Source organism: Maylandia zebra, linkage group LG4 (genome assembly GCF_041146795.1).
Source record: "Maylandia zebra isolate NMK-2024a linkage group LG4, Mzebra_GT3a, whole genome shotgun sequence".
In the NCBI taxonomy this organism is placed as follows: Eukaryota; Metazoa; Chordata; class Actinopteri; order Cichliformes; family Cichlidae; genus Maylandia; species Maylandia zebra.
The window spans coordinates 22245725-22265123 of NC_135170.1; the positions used below are offsets into that span (position 1 = coordinate 22245725).

The window sequence follows — 19399 nt, forward strand, 5'->3', positions numbered from 1 at the left end:
ATATGGGGTGGGAATGCACGTTTGTGTTCGCGTGTGCCTGTTCGTCTGTGTCTATATGTCAGGTTGGGTCTTAGACTCAACCTCTCTGGGTACATCTCAGGCCCTCCAAAGTACGGAGGCCTATCTCCCCTCACCACACTCCCTGCCGGTGGCTGATGCCCTCAGACGTTGGTGTGTTGGTGGTCCTTGTCGACTGGGGCTGGGCGCTCATGTATGTACCGGCTCACTCCTGGTGGCTGATTGGCGGGGCCTGGCGCCTGTGGCCCGGCTGGGCCCCTTCCGGGGGATGGGATGCCCTCTGGCCTCTGGGCCTGAAGCTCGGTCCTCTCTGGCACAGCTGGCTGCCGGCAGAGCCCGCGGGCACGCCACTGCAACCCCCTCTGGCCTCTGCTCCATAGCTGCTGGGTGACCTCTCGTTTGGGGTTCTACTCAGCTCTTCCCAGGAGGGGAGCACGGTTCCCCCCCTTTTGGTGGTCCTCCTCGGGTCCTTGTACTCTGGGGCCTCTGGATATCTGGGGCCTGGATCTCCTCCATACGTGCTTCATACCCTGGTGGACGGGGCTATGGCTCCCCACACTCCCTAGCAGATCTTTACCTTTGGAATACAAGCATGCTGATCCACACAGGTGTACACACGGGTGTTCACAGACGTGGACTACACCTTTCTTGGCTGCTGCCTCAAAGCACATTGTGCGCTGTCTATCTTACGTGCTGCACAATATCGTTTAATATTTAGTATCTACTGTTATCTACTGCTAGCTAGTTTATTGTGATGGTGCTGTTTTTTTTTTATTATGTTGCTCTTTGTTGTTTGCGTTCTCTTCTGTTTTTTTTTCTCCATACAGGTGATCCAGGTGTTTTTATCTTTTTTTTTCTTTCTTCCCCCCCTTCTCACCGTCTCTTCTCCCCTTTGGTTTTCTTTCTCTCCCTCTCTTTCTTTCATTCTTTCTCCCTGTCCTATCCCCCAGTCATATTTGTCCCGTTTGTAGCAACCGAAAATAAAATAAATTCAAATCAAATCAAATCAAATCACTTTTTATTGTCACATCACATGTGCAGGCACACTGGCACAGCACATGCGAGTGAAATTCTTGTGTGCGAGCCCCACAAGCAACAGAGATGTGCAAACACAACAACACAAACGAGCAAAATACAAGAATGGCCAACCTGAAACTAATAAATATATGTACAATATATAATAGTGTATGCATTTCTGGATGTGTATACTAAATATTTTCCTACGTGTGTGTGTGTGTGTGTGTGTGTGTGTGTGTGTGTGTGTGTGTGTGTGTGTGTGTGTGTGTATGTATACAAATTTTTACAAATTAAATAGTAAAAAAATAAAATAAAATAATAATAATAATAATAAAATATATAAAATATACAGAGTTGAATATGTGCAAAACAAGTGGCATTTATATACAGTGTGGAGTGCATAATGTTGAAGTTCCAGTAGTGAAGCTGAGGTGTCTATGACGTGTTCAGCAGTCTGATGGCCTGATGGAAAAAGCTGTCTCTCAGTCTGCTGGTACGGGACCGGATGCTGCAGAACCTCCTTCCTGATGGAAGCAGTCTGAACAGTTTATGGCTGGGGTGACTGGAGTCCTTGATGATCCTCCCCGCTTTCCTCAGGCAGCGCTTCCTGTAGATGTCTTGGAGGGAGGGAAGCTCACCTCCAATTATCCGTTCAGAGCACCGCACTACTCGCTGGAGAGCTTTGCAGTTGTAGGCGGTGCTGTTGCCATACCAGGTGGTGATGCATCCAGTGAGGATGCTCTCAATGGCACAGTGATAGAAGGTCCTGAGGATGCGGGGGCTCATGCCGAATCTTTTCAGTCTCCTGAGAAAGAAGAGGCGCTGCTGCGCCTTCTTCACTGTTTTGTTTGTGTGTACTGACCACGTAAGATCCTCAGCCAGGTGTACGCCAAGGAACCGGAAGCTGCTCACTCTCTCCACAGCAGCGCCGTTGATGGTGATGGGGGTGTGTACTTCTCTGCACCTCCGGAAGTCCACTATCAACTCCTTTGTCTTTGCGATGTTGAGGGTGAGATGGTTGTCTTGACACCAGTGGGTCAGGGCGCTGACCTCCTCCCTGTAAGCCGTCTCATCACCGTTGGTGATAAGACCCACCACTGTAGTGTCGTCCGCAAACTTCATAATTATAATAAAGGTCAATCAAATGGACCAATATGGCAAGGCCATGATGATCCACTTGGTAAAATAAATCCGCTTGGCATCTTTCTTGGCCTTAAGACAACAATTCTGATGGCTAAAGATCCAAACGGGACACAAAAAAAAAAAAGAAAAAAAAAAGAAAGTAATACCAAAAACCGGCAAGCTGGTTCGCGGACAGATTACCAAACTGATCCATTTTTATGGAGAGTAATGTGCAATACCTGATGCCTTTTAGTGGTGAATGAGTTATTGAAATTATTTCCGATTGTTATAACATATATTCTAATTCAGACTAGATTTGAAATATATATTTGAAAGTAAACAGCTTTGACCAAACAATATAACTAAAATTTGATTTCAGGTACAAAAACACGACGAATTGTTCAGCCCTAGTTTTCATTATCAGTTAGTAAAAGTTATTCCTCAGTTGCCCATGGTTTACAGTCTGCTTAAACAAGATTGAATCATTAGCAGAAGAAATTTCTCTTGCCACTGCCTGCAATTTTTAAATCACTGAAATGAATAGTTTTATTGCACTTTTCTGTAAATAAGTAAAATAGATTTTTTTTGTACACCACCTTTATTGTAATATCTATAGTGTCAATTCGAGATTTCAAATTGTTCCTTAGAAGTTTTATGGTTTATTTTCTTGTCGAAATTAAAAATCAGAGTATGTTTTGCTCTCAAGAGTTTGCTTTGTGAATGTTTGTGTAAATGTTTAGGAATTTAAAAAAACAAAACAAAATGTTCATTTCAGTATTTGAAATTCAAAATGTTTATATACAATGTTATTGTTTAAATGTTAGGTTTTTTTTTTCTTGTTTTGCTAATGTATTTTAAAGATATGACAAAATAAAAACATTAAAAAAAAAGAACAAGAAAAAGCGCATATTGTTTGGTCACAATTTTCTGTTTTTTGTCCTGTCTCAGTTTGTCTTGATTGCCAAATATGTCTTGACCTGTGTTCCCACTCAGTGAAGCCTGCAATTGCATGAAAAAGTAATATGTTGAGGAAAGAGAAGTCACTACTGAGTCAATATGCATATAATTGGCTTTTCTTAAAATTGTAAATCTTAGAACTTACATGCAGCTTTTAGTCTTATTTACTGTCCTAGCATAAAGTGCCAAGTATTTAAGTCCTAATTTTGTTGATCGTAGACTGCAACTTTTTTTTAAATATATGAAAGGTGTATGTGAAATATTTTTGCATGTTGTCTTTAACAACATTCAATAAAACAGGGTATAATCAAAAGTACTGTTGTTTTTCCACATAGAGCATAAAAAACTGCAGAATTTGTGTCAGTAAGAACAAAAAGAGGGAAGAATTGTGACATCACTGAAAAATTTGATAGCTGGCCTGGCATAAAAACAAAATCAGCAAATGAGTTCAAAACAAAAACAATTGGACGACACGGACTCAGGCGCTGTCATTGTCCTGGGTGTGACCCAGTGTTTTGTGTTATTTGTAATCATTCCCAGTATTTAGTGTTCTCTGTGCCTCCCTTATGTTTGGTCTCTGTGCTTCTCAGTTGATCTGTCTCCCGTCAGTTGTAGCCCCAAGTCAAGGCCGCGTCACTGTGTTACGTTTCCTGTTTTACTTTGAAGGTCTGTGTCCTGCATGAATGTACTTCCCTTGGGTCTCATCATGTCTGATTTCACCAAGCTCTATTCCCCTATCTATGTCTCAGTCCCCTCGTTATTGCCCATTGTATTTAAGCCCTGTGTTTCTCTGTGTCAGGGTTGTGTGTGTGTGTGTGTGTGTGTGTGTGTGTGTGTGTGTGTGTGTGTGTGTGTGTGTGTGTGTGTGTGTGTCCCATCATGGCTATGTTTCTCTGCGTGTTTCCCCGTGAGTTTAGTTTATTCTTTTCCAGTTTAGTTTAGTTTTGTGTTGTATGCCATTTCCTTTGCCTGCAATAAAGCTGTAGTTTTTGAGTTCATCCCTCGTGTCCAGGAGTCTGCATTTTGGGTCCAACTCCTGCCTGCACAGCCGAATCTTGACAGGGACAGACTGGAATCACAAGTTAACTGTTCTTTTATTTACACAAAAACACCAGGTGCAGAATATATACAGGTGGGAGGGAAAGCCAGGGGTTCCAGTGGTCTGCGGGGTAGGGTCGGGGGAGAGAAACAAATCATTGTCACTCATTCTCTCCGCTTGAGAGATCCACACGCACGACACTCTTTCCACAGTTTGAGATGTCTAAGCACAGTTAGTTACATACACAAGCACACTAGAATTCACCAAGCTGGATTTACACTAACTTATCAAACTCAATAGTCCAGCAACAAGGAGATCAGAGCCACTGCCTTAAGTAGTGGCCAGAGAACAAGATGAATCACCAGTGTGTGCTTAGGAGCAGGTGCATGGGCCAAAAGGGAAAGCTCGCAATGAGCTCCACCCAGGCAGAGTGATGAAAGAGAGGGGGAGGGCGAGCACAACCAAAACAAAGGCTTGGAAAGAGGGCACACCGGGCTGGAGCATACAGGCTTGACTTGGGACACATGGAAAATATTGGAAATGCATATATTGCATTTTTGGTCTCCCAGAAGATGGCCCCGACCAGGTAGGAAGGTGCGAGAATGAGTCCGGGGTCTTCCTCCTCCTCTGTGGTGTTGAACTGCTGGGAGAGCGCATCCGGTTTCACGTTCCGTGATCCTGGTCTGTAGGTGAAAGAAAAGTCAAAACAGGTGAAAAACAAAGCCCACCAGGCCTGCCTGGAGTTGATACGTGTGAATGACCAAAAGTATTCCAAGTTTTTGTGGTCAGGCCATACAATGAATGGTTGTGCGGCCCTCTAGCCAGTGCCTCCATTCCTCCTATAAAAGTTTAATAGCCAACAGCTCCCAGTCCCCGATGTCATAATTATACGTTGTGGGGGAGAATTGGCGAGAGAAAAAGGCACATAGGTGGAGCTTGTCATCCTTTTGTTGAGACAGGACCGCCCGCACCCCAGAGTTAGACGCATCCACCTCCACAATAAACTGCTGTAGGATGGGAGCTGTAGAAAACCTCTCTTTCAGCTGAGTGAAGGCTTGCTGAGCCGCTCTGTCCCACTGACATGGAACTTTTGGTGAGGTTAGTCTGGTGAGTGGAAGTGTGATCTTACTAAACTCTCTGATAAAATGCCGGTAAAAAAAAAGCTAAAGCTGCTGGTGATCGGAGGGTTCGGGCCACTACACCACTGCATGTACCTTTACTGGATCAGGTTTCAGATTCCCTTGCTCAATGATGTGACCCAAAAAAGCCACAGAGTTCACATGGAATTCACATTTCTCCCCCTTCACAAAAAACCTATTTTCCAAGAAGTGAGGGAGGATTTGCCTCACGTGAACCTGATGTTCAGCAACTGCCTTTGAAAAAAAGAAATCCCATGCTACCACAGGGGAAGATGAAGAGCAGATGATGCCTGTCGTGAGTGATTCAGTTATGTATTTGTCCATTCCTTCACTCTCGGGCTGAGAGAGGCTTAATAAACAACTGGAGGGAAGTGGGGCTCCCGCCCAGCGGGATAGGTCTGGTGTTTCCGATTATTTGACTTTTTTGGGGGGCGAGGCAGGCGGAGTAGCATCTCACAGGCAGTTCAAATGGTGATCAGTCATCTGAATTAACAATGAAAGAACAACAAGAAGAAAGAATGTCTTCATTTACCTGCAAAACCAGAACTTAATTTTTAATCATTTTTAAATCCATCTTAACCTAATCCAAATATTGTATTTAGGAAGAACATCCTCCTGAATAACTTATTCTGAGGTTTTATGAAAATACTAGATAGTTTAATGCAGTTTAGTGCAGGCTAAGCTGGTTAATTTGCAGTTCTGTGATGAAGTTTGTCTAACTGGCTGTCATTGCTGTGAATTTCCATGTAACAATGTATCAGACATCAATCTAAATTTAAGCTGATGATCCACCTTTATATTTGCTTCATACTATTCAGGGGTTGGAACTCAGCCTTGATAGCTCATGTAATATTTGCTTGTATCTTGTTGAATTCCAGTGTGTAAATCCACAATCAGGAGTGAATCCCAGATCAGCGAAGATCAGCTGATCACATACTGTAAAATTCTACTGGACATCCCAAAACAATTTATTGTGACTTAGTTTAAGGTCATTTTGATTTTTTTTTTCTTTACACTACAGCGCCACACCAGGCATCTCCCATTTTCACCTCTGGACTTCCAGGTCATATTTGGCACAAATGTTTCTGAACATATGCCGCCCACTTGGTTATGGTGTTCCATGTATGCTATGTCTGCTAGCATCTTGAACCCTGCTGTTATGTGCTGGATTGTCTCGGGGACATCTTTACACAGCCTGTACCTGGGGTCTTGCCTGGTGTGGAAGACCCCAGCCTCTGTGGATCTTGGGCTCAGAGCTTGTTCCTGTGCTGCTATGATTAGTGGCTCTGTGCTGTCTTTCAGTCCAGCTTTGTCCAGCCAGGATTTCTGGATGTCAGCCACTTCCTCTATCTGCTAGTGGTACATACTGTGGAGGGGCCTGTCCTTCCATGATGGCTCCTGCTCTTCCTCCTCTGGTTTCTGGTATTCACTGAGCACGCAGTTGGTTGGGGCTATCTTCCTTATGTATTTGTGGATGATCGTTGTCTCATCCTGGACTGTGGTGCTTGACACTCACTAGGGCATGGCCTCCTTTTTTCTGCTTAGCATCCATCTAGCTTTAGGGTGCTGGACTTGGGGTGAAACCCTCCATGCAGGGTTAGGAGTTTCCTGGTCTTGATGTCAGTGGCTTCTATCTCCAGGCCATCTTATTATCCCAGCAGGGTACCTGATCACGGGCAGATTGTGTTGGGGAGTAACGGAATACATGTACCGGCGTTACGTATTTAAAATACAAAAAGTAATTGTAACTGTATTCCGTTACAGTTACCATTTAAGAAGGTGATATTCAGAATACAGTTACTTTGTTGAAATAAATGGATTACACAGCGGTCTTTTCCCATTTCATATGTTAGCCTATGCTCTCTCTATTTTTGGTAATTCCACGCCGGTGGAAACCCAAACTAAACACACATTAAGAGGCTCTAATGCCTGTGTTTCAATCTCACAGCCCGTGTCACCTCTACTTGTTTTTTTGTAAAAAGTTTTTTGTTATAATGTATATTGTATATAATGTATATTGTAATAACATGATATTATGTTGTTCAAATGTGAAAAGTATATTGTGAGAACAATAAAGTTTTCATATTACATGTGATATAGCTCTATTTTTCTTTTGCCTGGGTGGGAGCTCTACGCTTTCGTAATGTTTCGCTTTGAAACCAGACTGAAATGTTTCTGAGATATCGTTAATTTCCAGTAGAGCCTGGAACTGAAGGAAGACATTTTTTTGCAGGATTTTGGACAGGAAGGAGAGTTTAGAGATTGGTTTAAAATTTGAGAACACTGCTGCATTGAGATTTGTTTGTTTTGTGTTTTTTTGAGAAATGGGTTCACTATGGTATGGTTAAGATTGGCTGGGATGGTTTTAATAATGGTTAAAACTTTAGGTCCAATAGTGTCAAAGACACTATTATCTTTGACATTATTAAAAGAGAGAGAGGGGATAATAGTGTCACAGGACATTCACAGACACATTTACACCTAACATCCTTCTAGAAAAAGACTGAGTTAATTTGCCCTTTCCACTTCCACAAAAACAGTCTATAAAGCACTGTCATCTTGTTGTTATTAATACATTGTTTGTAATATATAGCACCTTTTCACCAAAGCAATCGTCAGATAAGATATTCATTTTTGACAATCTAAGACTTTTTTCAGTATTATGAATATGTTCTCATAAATTATAAAGTCTAAGGAGCTTAGAAAGAAAAGCATCTGGACTTCTTTAAGTTGCTTGAAGACATTTCACCTCTCATCCGAGAAGCTTCTTCAGAGTCCCAGATTTAAGACCAATGGGAGTGTCCCCCATGGGTGTAAAGGGAATCAAAACTGGATTATAGATGGCAGACAGTTGTAGACCGTGTCGTAAGCCACCGCCTCTGTTTACCCTCTGCTTTACCCTCTGTTTACCCTCTTTGAACAGAGGCGGTGGCTTACGACACCAATTGTCTGCCATCTATGATCCAGTTTCTAGATCCCGTGCCTATGCACATCCTGGTTCTTCTGACCTCAGGAGATCACATGATAGGGTGGGGCTTGGTTTCACAATGAGTTCACCCGAAACTTTGGCTGATTGTGACCAACACCTGTTTTCACACCTTGGCTCATGTGATTAGGTAGAGGATCAATAGGGGGTCCATGTCCATCTTAGGGGATACTCCAATAGGGCTTGACTCTGGGACTCTCCACCATTTGACCCAGGAATGAGAGGTGAAACATCTTCAAGTCCAGACGCTTTTCTTTCCAAGGTCCTTAGACTACGATGACCTGGATGGCTGAGAACCCCCACAGACATAAACTATATTCGCTCCTCCAGGAGAAAGCTAAGTACCCCAAAGAGAGAGTGGCTCTTTCTGCTGCCACACAGAGGTCTCTGGACAGGAAAAAGAAGTAAGAAATTAAAGGGAAACACATGTTTTTATGGTAATGCTTTTTAGATCGAGTGATTAGTGGTGTATGTGGTACTGGAGTTGGTGAGTCTCCAGCACAGACTAGGAAGATGCAGCAGAAGCCAAACTGCCCCACTACCAACAAATATGATATTACTTCATTATTACTTTTAATTGATTCAAAATTTCACTTGATGTTATTTCTAAATGATTGTCCTCAAAAGTTATTTACATACATTCATTACTCCTTTCCTAGAGTCTTGAAGCCAAGCCAAAGACAACATGTTTGTGCCTCAGGACAGCTTAACCGTCAGGAGCAAGTCTGTACCGGTACAGATTGTAAAACATCTATTATAACACACCCATTGCCTGAAGTCATTCTTTCTCAGTACATTGTCCACCGAGGTTTCAATATTTTTTATTATAATTAATTATAATTATAACATAATTTGTCACATATTAATAAAAGTAGCAGTCTTCAGACACAACCTGCTTTCGACGTATAAATAAAGATCTTTGTTTACACACTGGCATGCTGTTACATTAATTGTAAGGGGCAAGTTTGTACTTGTCCAGTAATTATTGTACCAGTATAGTACCAGTAAACATTGTAGTCATTCTTTCTTAGCTCAGTGTCCGCAAAACTTTAAACATTTTTTGTTTTTTTATAGATAATTAATTACAGTTCTAACATTATTTTAGTCACATATTCATAAATGCAGCAGTCTTCAGACGCACCCTGCCTTTAATGTATTTAAAGTCATGCCCTAACTGGAGTTTTTACTCTTTTAATGCAAACCTTTCACCACTAAGACTTTAGTCAATGCTGCTAACCACACGATGGTCCTTGAATTAGCTTTGAAAATTCACATGAATGAACTGTTGCTCACCGAGTAGAGCCGTATTGTGAGAGGGTCACCATGGCTATTAGCCAGGCCAGCTTCTGGGAGAAGGGTTCTGGCCCCTGTTTTTTTGTTTACAGTGTGATGATGTGAGGGGAGCCGCGGTGGAGCAATGGACTCCAGGATGAGATGGGGATAGGAGGGTTCTCCTTTTCTGCCTGGGACGAGGCTGGTCTGGAGCCTGCTCTGAAGGAGGAATTTCGGTCCTGCTTGTGAACACCTAACAAACATTTATCCTTTGTTGTGGGACAGTTACATTGTGGGACAGGGTGGGAGTTTAGCAAGCATAGAACATTGTGTTTTATATGTTTTTTTGAAATTGGGATTATTTATTTCTGGGGATTTTAGTACCTTGACAACATTTTATTGCTTGTTTTTAGAATTGTTTTTCATTCTTCCTCCCTGGTTTGGAAATAAGCTGTTTCTGATGAGACTTACATCATCTATGTGCCCTGGGTTTCTGACTCGCGCACTCTCCCCTTGTATCTAAAGAACCAGCCTGTATAGTAAGACATTCGCACCAGCGTGTCTACATATTCACGAACAAAAACATCACAGTGCTGTTGGTTTGACTGTTGCCACTTGCCAAAATAATTTGTGTCAACAGCTGATTGTCAATGAAGGAAAAAATAAGTAGCTATAGTTAAATGTAAGTCAAAAGAAACTAAATTGAAAACACTTAAAAACAGTTGTGTACCTAATTACTCTGGCTTTGTTATCTGTCATGTTTTAGTGATGCATATATTTAATATCAACTGCTTATAGCTGTAAGTTCAGTTTTATACAGACAGTCAGACAATTTAGTTGTGGTGAAAATACAATATTTAAGTGTGTATGATTTATTCATTGCATTTTTTTTTTTCTTCAAGGGCTTTAACTACCAGATGCATGCTTAATCATCAAGGTAAGTAAATCCCAAATGTACTGTTTGGGAAAACCTGCAGTCAGTTGAGACTGAAGAAGTCACTTGGATGAGTGACAAAACATTTGTCTCACTGAAAACACTACGCGCAGATGAACACAATCAGCCTTTTGGGCTATAGTTACCAATTTGTACATTGTTTCCTTCTTTATCTATGCTGAGTTTTCAGTTCTCTGAGTCATATCAAAGTGTTTTAGTACTTGGTTTTAATGACTTATGAAAAGGAAAAAAGATACAATCTCTGACATCTATTCTGATTATTTTTTCATAAACTATAAACTACATTCACTCCTACAGGAGAAAGCTAAGTGCCCCAAAGAGAGAGTGGCCCTTTCTGCTGCCACACATCGGTCTCTGGACAGGAAGAAGTAGTAAGACAAGAAATGGAAACACATGTTTTGCATTAATGCTGTTGAGATCCAGTGATCAGTGGTGTATTTGGACTTCTTTAGGGTTGGTGAATCTCCAGCACAGACTAAAAAGATGCAGCAGAAGCCAAAATGCCCCACTACCAACAGGTGTGAAACACAGCTGTGGGATGTTATTACTTTTTGGTTCATTTTGTGTTTCCCTTTATGCAATTTCCAGATTATATTCTCCAGAGGCTATTTACATACATTCAGCATTCCTTTCCTAGAGTCTTGAAACCAAGCCAAGGACAAACGGTTTGTGCCCCCAGGACAGTTTAACTGTCAGGAGCAAGTCTGTACTGGTCCAGATTGTAAAACAACTTTATAACACGACCATTTCCTGAAGTCATTTTCTAGATAATCCTTCTTTCTAAGCTCATTGCCCACCAAGGTTTAAACTGTTTTTTCTATAATTAATTATAATTCTAACATCATTTGTCACATATTCACATAAAATGTCACATAAAAGTAGCAATTTTCAGGCACAACCTTGTTTCAACGTATAGACAAAGATCTCTGTTTACACTCTGGCATGCTGTTACATTAATGTAGCTTCACACAACCACAGATGCACAGCAGGCATTCAGTGTGGACTTTGTTTCAGAAATGACTGAAGAATAAGAAATTGATGGGACCAAGAAACAATATAAGACATTTATATAAAAAGTATTTCTGTAATATTGTGTGAATTGATGCGTTCACTGCAGCACCACGCTGATTTCATATTTGTGCACTTGTAGCATTCAGTGTTGAGTTTTTTCTCCCACACTGCCATGTGTGTCTTTTAAACGATGTTTGATTTAATTTAAAATGTCAGATTGTTTTTTCTTTTTAGTTTTAGGTCAACTTACGGCATAAGTCTATATACGAGCTTCTTTTCTGTTGTTTGCTTCACGACCCGGTAAACATGTTTAACATGGTATTAAACAAGTGTTCCACCCCAGCCTAGGCAACCGGCGTGCAACACAGAAAAAAAAAAAGGAAAAAAAAAATACTACTACGGTTCTCCACCAAAATCCCAAAACGAAAGCATCAACAGCTATTTACTTCAAAGCAAAATAGGACATTTACTTACATCAAAACACCAAACTGTTTACAACCGGGGGAGGGAAGATCACGACCATGACAAACTGAAACACAGGGCTTAAATACATAGAAGGAGCAATCAGGGAATGGACAACAGGAGGGAAACACAGCTGGGGCAAATCAGAACTGACGAGACAAGGAAGCGTAAATTGAACACACTGAGATAAGACAGACTTTCAAAGTAAAGCAGGAAACACATAACAGTCACGCCTAAAACAAAACACTGACAACACCGAATCGTAACACAAGGGTCCTACTTAGATATTTAATTCTGGCCTATGATAAGGTAATAAAGCCACATATGAACAGTGGTCATGTTTATTTTTCAAAAATCTCTAAACATCATTTACTGTATTTACACATCCTTTTTTCTTTTTTTTTTAAGGAACGACACTAAAATTTGAATTGACTCTGAATAGCAGCACAAATCCAGAGTGAAGAAGGAGGCCAAACAGATTTTTCAGGCATATTTAAAGTAATAAGACTAATTATAATCATTTTTATGTAGCAGGATACAAACATTCTTGAGCAAATAAATCTGTATTATATTCAATAGACTTGCACACATTGCAACATTAAACAGAATAAGTCTCATCATTCATTACACAATAATCTGAGGTAATATGAAGCTTTATGATCTGTTATCTCAGTAATAGCAATCTGTATCAGGATGCAGTAAACCACATTGATCCACTCACCCCGGATTTTTAGCGTTAATTCACAAAATGTTTATGTGTCACAATAATTTGCATTTCAGTTTGAATAGAGGTAAACTGACATGTATGATAAATACGTAGTGAATACAAAGTTGGGAAAGGCAAGCTTTTGGCTGTTTACAAATCACTCCATAATTTCCTCCATATACAGATAATACACATACAGTACTGAGTGATATAATCCTACATTACACTGGCTACATTATGTCCACACTGTCACACCAAAAGAAAACGTAAGCCACAGATCTCGCACACATATGAACAAAATGACTCCAAACTCCTTTGAAAAAACTTCATCATCGTTCATTTTTCCAAGATTTTCACTGTAGTAAAAACAGCCATGTGCCATGATATACAAGACAGAGAAAGCACCTTAGCTGTGCTGGAACTTTAATATCTTTCATATGAGTTTGGTAAAGGCACCAGCCAACCATTCACATACATGCATTTACACCTAACATCCCTCAAGAAGAAGGCTTTGAGCTGAGTTGTCCTTTCCACTTCCACAAAGATATTCCTTGATGCACGTTTGATATAAAACAGCTGGACCACAATGACTGAAATAGCCGAGCACACACAGTTGGATGTGCAAACACAGTTCTCTTTAAACCTGACGATGAACTGTATTTCTCCATAGCAGCCATTCTTGAGTTTTATGACACAGTCTCTTGTCTCTTCATGGTTTACAGAGTAAACAGTATTTCTGTTGATGAAGCTGTCAAAGGCTTCCACTGATCTGAATGAAACAGGTCGATTTAAGAGCTCTTCTATTGCTAGTTTTATGGATCGTGTGATATCCAGATGCCGTGAATTTCCAAGCAGATTGTAACAATCAGTGGTTTCATTTACTGGTGAAATGCTGGCTAACGGAGAATTTCCGTTAGAAACAAGGGAGCGAAGGTGACTCGGCAGGCGCTGCCAACGGAGAAACTTGTCTTGAATTTTTTGAGGATTGTAGTTTATGTTGCTAAGCAGTGCCCTTAAATTTGCACTGTTCCTCTCAAAACTGAATGCTGATGTTGCCCAGAGAGGCCCCCAGTTACGCACACAGTCAGCTAAGTGGATCAACTGATGGCAGTTGAATGAAACGTTTTCTTCACCATAGAGTTCTTCCATGTTTCTAACAAAGAGTACCAAGTTCTCATGGGCCAGCTGAAGGTCATTTTGGGAGACTGATTCTTGTAGCAGAATGTGAATGCTGATCGACAAACAAAAAAAATGCTGGAGAAATGAAGGCTGAAGGATGCCTGGTAGGACACTAACAGCATAAAATAAAAGGAAAGCTCGCCAGTCAGATGCTTTCCAAGAGTCCCGACCCTTCAGTGACTGTAGAGATCTGCTCATTTCTGATGGAGGCTTTAACATTCGGAGATAAGAGTCCATCTGTGAAATCTGTTGACCTACATACCAGTCTTTCTTGGAGTTCTCTGAGTTCAGCCACAATCCAATAAGTTGCTTAGTCACACCAACTAAAACTGAGTGCATATATTCTGGTACAAATCCAAACACAATGTCAAACAAAGGAAGTCTGGAAAGTAAGGACATTCCTTTTACACCATACTCTGAGGTGTTTTCAACAAACATATTTTTTGATCTTGATGCTTGTTTAGTTTCATCATATCGATATGACCTCACAGATCCAGAGCCCTTTGGTACCACTGTGCCAGGGTGTAAACACCAGTCACAACCATATTCTCCATTGAATTGTTTGCAATTCCGGAGAAGTGGCCTCGCCACAGCGTCAGAGGAGCAAACCAAGCAGAAGACTTTTGATGAATGAAGAGTGCCTCTGCTGTCTCTCCACTGAAATGGATTTTGGGCTAAATCACAACATTCATCCACAAATGGTTTCAGAAATGTGTTCATATGAGGTTTTCCTTGGCCAAACCAAAATCCAGCAACTATCATATTTTCCTGTCTTTGTGTGTAAGGAAGTTCATTAATAACAAACTGAAGGGGCCAAATTGAGTATCTGGTGGTGCTAAAAATTGGTACTTCATCAAAATTCCATGTCAGTGTGAGATCATCTGCAGCTAGTTTACCCTCTCTGAGGAGATTCTGGTACATCATCCCATCCATCACATCTTTGATGTTATCATGCTCATCTTTAACTGTTTTAGGTAACAACTCAGCGCTGTGGTTCTCAAGGATACCTTTCAGAAGGTCTTTCAGGGATGAGTACAGAAAGAAGTTTCCATTTTGAATGCTGCTTGCTTTGTTGAACACTGAGGCACAGTGAGAACAACAAGAATCAGGATCGTTTCCCATGAAGTTTTTACACTCTTGACAGTAAAACATTGTAAATGTGGTTGGACTTTGTCCTTGTGTCACTGTTGCCCAGGAGCAAATTGGTTCATTATTCTGAAAAGACAAACAAACATGTGTTTTATATACACAAATAATATTGGGATAACAACATGACTTGAGGAGAAACATCAATATTCCTTCTTACTGTGTCACTGCCTCTGTCAACTGCTGAAGCAGACTCCAACTGAAATGGAAAAATGTTGTGGTCCTGCATCTAAAACAAGGCCAAAACATCAGCCAGGCCTACCGATACTCTTAATATTTCATATTCACGTGATGAAGGTGCATTTCAGATATTTATATTAAACTAATTTGAAGCAGTTTGAATTTGTTAGCTTCATTATTTATTGCTCCTCTTATTGCAGCATTATGGAGACAAAATGTTTGTCTTCAGATAAACTCATTGTAAATCACTGGATCTTCAACCAGTTTAAAAATATTGTTTCTGACTTCATTTCTTACCGTGTCTTTGCCATCTGTTGTGTCAGACGCTGAAGAAGATTCCAAATGTTGAGGAAAAATGTTTGGCTCCTGCGTGAAAACAAATACCAAATAATTATCCAGACAAGGCACAGGCCTTCATGTTGTTTACTCACAGTTTGTGAAAAACAGTTGAGCTGTGTTGGAGAATTCTGCAGAGGACTTAGGTAAACAGCTAACCTGGTTCACTTTGCTCATATTGACACCTGTTTTACTCTAAAGATATGAGTCCTTGAATCCATCAAAATGTATTTTTATTAGTGCTGTCAGCATTAATCTCTTTAAAATGACGTTAAAGCCATAATGTCATTTTAACAATATGGCACAAGCTTGTTATTGTTTAGTGGCGTCCAGCTCCACGCATGGGGAGCTCCGCGGTAACCAGCTAACGTAGATTTGCTGCGTTAATGCGGCTATGGTGTCAGGACGTCAAGTCTGACATCCTGTCAAGTTCAGGGTTCATTTTAAGATTATAATCATGACCTATAGGGCCCTGCACGGTGTAGCTCCAACTTACATCAGTGATCTCCTTCTGCCTTATCGCTCCAGCAGGTCCCTGAGGTCTTGTGACCAGCGCTTGCTGGTTTTCCAGCATACAAGGTTAAAAACAAACAGTGACAGAGCGTTTGTATCAATGGCTCCCAGACTCTGGAACTCGCTCCCTTTGAGTTCGAGATCTGTGGACTCAGTCATTTCATTTAAAAAGCAGTTAAAAATGTATCTGTTTAAACTTGCTTTTGGTTGCTTTTGTTTGTTTGAGGTTGTATGTCCATTTCTGCTTGTGTGAAGCACTTTGTGATTTTATCTTGAAAGGTACTATTTAAATAAAATTTTACTTACTTACTTTACTTAAGGAGATTAATGCTGACAACATTAATTTTTATATAATAACATGATGACATAACAAAAATGATCAAAGATTAATCACTCAGTAATGAACCATGTTCAGGCACAATGAGATCATACCATTTCTGGATTGTTCTCTTGCTCTGCGCTTGTTTCCATCATGTCAGCAGAATCATCATTTGTTCTATTCAAGTCCTGCAGTGGTGAGGGATAAATTTAAGATGTATTTCGTATAATAAAAGAAGTGTGATCAATTTTGTTATATTGATACCTACCAGTGTGAAATGCATTACATGCACAGTAAATGTTACATTAAATACATTATCTTGTACTCGAGTATTGCGAGGTTATTTTTCTGAATGTCACAGCGCTCACACACAACCTCCACTCTGATGCATTGCATACACTATTAACCCTTTAACCCAAGTCCGCCAGAGCTTATATTATATTTTTACATGCTGTGGAGCCATTTTTGGGAGCATTTCAAGTTGCTATACATCAATACAACCATTATAGCCCAAACTTTAATAATATGTCTGCATTAGGTGCATAGTAATTACATAAATTGCAAAAAAGTGCAATAAACTACAAAAAAATTGAAAATCGTTTTTTTTTTTTTAACATATATTTCTAGTTAGAGAAATTTAAGAGGCTTATCCCTCAAAACTGTAAATACAAAAAAGTTGCACAAACTAGTTTCCCACCACAGGAAATTTATTTTGAGTGTCTTCATAGTTTTATTTTTGAAATACACCAATTTTTATACACTGCAGGAAAAACGAAAATAAATATTATAGTGCAAATTTGCAAAATAACAGCATATGCATCAAAATAAACTATTTCCAGCAATGCAATATGAGTCCTAAGCATCCCAGAAACGACACAGAAAGTCATAAACTCAAACATAACTTTTTAAAACACAAGTATAGGCTCATAAGGCCCCGATCGTAAAAAAACTACATTTCCGCAAAATGACGTCACTTCCGGTTTCGGGCAGGTCATGCGGTCATGTGATAGTTCGCGCTGATGAACGTAGGAAGTGTTACAAACAGCTGATCGGATCGGCGAAGCGTGTTTCTGGAATATCATGTTTTTGTTGCTGCAAGTGATTTTTATGCAGTTTTTGCAAAGCTATATGTGGAAGGAAACTGTGACCTAGGACAAGCTGATGGCATAAGATGTAAGTACAACTCCTCCGGTTTCATATGCAAAAAAAATTATTGCGCTAGCTTACGTGGTTGCAGAGCTACCGGGATTTAAAAATAGTTACGCAAAATGGAGCGTGCCCGCTCCGATCGGCTGTAAAGGGTTAATCTACTGATCTTCACCGCCATTTTTTTTTTTTTTTATAAAAAAACCCCTCAGTATATTTAAACTTTTATGGCTTTATGTTCCAGGATTTTTTTGTAACATTTAATAAAACATTACCTGTAAGTATTCTCTGAGTCTCCTTTTAAACTTTACTCTTGGTCCAATTTTTGGAATCAAAGTATTGATTCTGCCTGACTCGAGACTTAGGAAAGCTTCTTTGTCAATACCCTCCTCTGCAACAAAACGAAGTATTCCAATTGAAATTAGACAAACAAATATCAATATGGCATTACAGTACAGCAGTAATTTATGAAGGACCAAACCAAACTATAATAAAATACCTTCAAATCTGTGAATCAGCTCACTGAGATGCCATTCAGTTAATTTTTCCTGGACAAAATGACATGTCTCCATCTACAGAATCAAAACAAACACATCACACATTAATGAAACAATAGACCTGCTGATATAGAATAAAAAATAGCTGCCTTACCTGTAAGTAATCTTTGAGTCTCTTTCTAAACTTTACTCTTGGTCCAATTTTAGGAAACAGTAAATTAATTCGGATTGAATCTCCAAGGTTTAGAAACGTCTCCTTGTCAATGCCTTCATCTGAAATAATGCCAACAACAAAATAAAATATTCAAAAGTCAGATGAAGCTAACACTGCAAAACATTAATATTCATCAACTTTGAATATGAAAGACTTTTTTTATTGTAAGTCATAAATCACAGGAATATCCAGACCGACTTCTGAATCAGTAAATTTCGATGCTGTTCTAGTGCCATTACAGATACAACAATTTCCATTAAAGAATAATAATAAACTCATACCTTTAAATCTCTGCATGAACTCACTGAATCCCCATTCAGTTAGTTTGTCCTGGACAAATCCAGATGTCTCCATTGAATTTGCTGTGGGGACAATCAGCAATAACTGATTTATTCACATTTAAAGTATTATTCACTAAATAAGATCATTTACTTTCCTTTGTGGTTCTGAAGTGTCAGAGGTTTACGTTTCTATTTATCTCAATAACCCTTTTCATGTGACAACAGGAGGTAAATGTTTTTGTCTTTTAGCTGAATTGAACTCCTGCAACTTTTGCGACTTCATGTCACTCTGTAGAGTTCATCTAAATATCTAAAGTTTCCAGTTTAGTGAAATGTGTTTACACTGATACAAAGTTTCAGTTTTAATTTTCATTTGATTTCTTCTGTCATAGTGGAATAATATGATTTTTAAAGAGCCAAAGTTTTTTAAGGGGCAAAAAATGTGAAATTAGCAGGAAACTGTTGTTGCAAACATACTGACATTTTCACAAAAACATATTCTAAAAGATCTCATTAGATCTTATTAATTTCAGCGTTGATAGTTTACATACACATAATGTGCTACAGGCACCGTTTCAAAACGTTTTAGTCTCCAGATGTCATTTACATAAAACGTATTTGTGATATCTTGTTTAATCTCTCCACTCACCTTTGCTGTCATCAACATGTTGACAAAAGCATGCATTTTTGTCATTGGCACTAAAACTATAGAGACTAAAGACCTGAGACTTTACCATCAGCATACTTTTTTCTTCATACAAGGAAGCAAAAGCAACTGAACTACTCTAACCTTCATTTCTTACTTAATAGTCAACAGGAATAAAAAAAAAAAACAATAGGAAGGACATTGTCAAGACTGACAGGCAGGAGTAGTGTTGGCCGTATGACACTGATGCTCCCACAC

General features: G+C 39.7%; 2 protein-coding genes across 2 annotated transcripts in view; both read right to left on the reverse strand.

The window, feature by feature from the left end:
* LOC112431570 (nuclear GTPase SLIP-GC-like) overlaps nucleotides 1–8496 on the reverse strand; it is a 22814-nt gene extending 14318 nt beyond the window's left edge. Inside the window, exon 1 of the mRNA XM_076883177.1 lies at nucleotides 8391–8496. The gene's annotated coding sequence lies outside the window, so the exon portion shown is untranslated. The remainder of the gene's footprint in view (nucleotides 1–8390) is intronic.
* On the reverse strand, nucleotides 4197–18576 carry LOC105941097 (uncharacterized). The gene is made up of 9 exons (XM_076883176.1): nucleotides 18496–18576; nucleotides 18155–18273; nucleotides 18003–18075; nucleotides 17779–17894; nucleotides 16471–16545; nucleotides 15487–15555; nucleotides 15170–15238; nucleotides 11991–15078; nucleotides 4197–4836 (listed from the first exon to the last, which is right to left on the reverse strand). The coding sequence occupies exons 1-8, from the start codon at nucleotides 18566–18568 to the stop codon at nucleotides 13108–13110; spliced, it is 2565 nt and encodes an 854-aa protein (XP_076739291.1). The 5' UTR covers nucleotides 18569–18576; the 3' UTR covers nucleotides 4197–4836; nucleotides 11991–13107.
* Between the last annotated feature and the right edge of the window lie 823 nt (nucleotides 18577–19399).

Excerpts from the sequence above, each read along its gene's own strand:
- LOC105941097 (XM_076883176.1), bottom strand. The coding sequence starts at position 18,568 with ATGGAGACATCTGGATTTGTCCAGGACAAACTAACTGAATGGGGATTC. Across the intron at positions 18,076-18,154 it reads GACTCAAAGATTACTTACAG|ATGGAGACATGTCATTTTGT; the intron begins GTAAGGCAGCTA and ends TTGATTCTGTAG. Across the intron at positions 15,239-15,486 it reads CAACAGATGGCAAAGACACG|ATGCAGGACCACAACATTTT; the intron begins GTAAGAAATGAA and ends GCCTTGTTTTAG.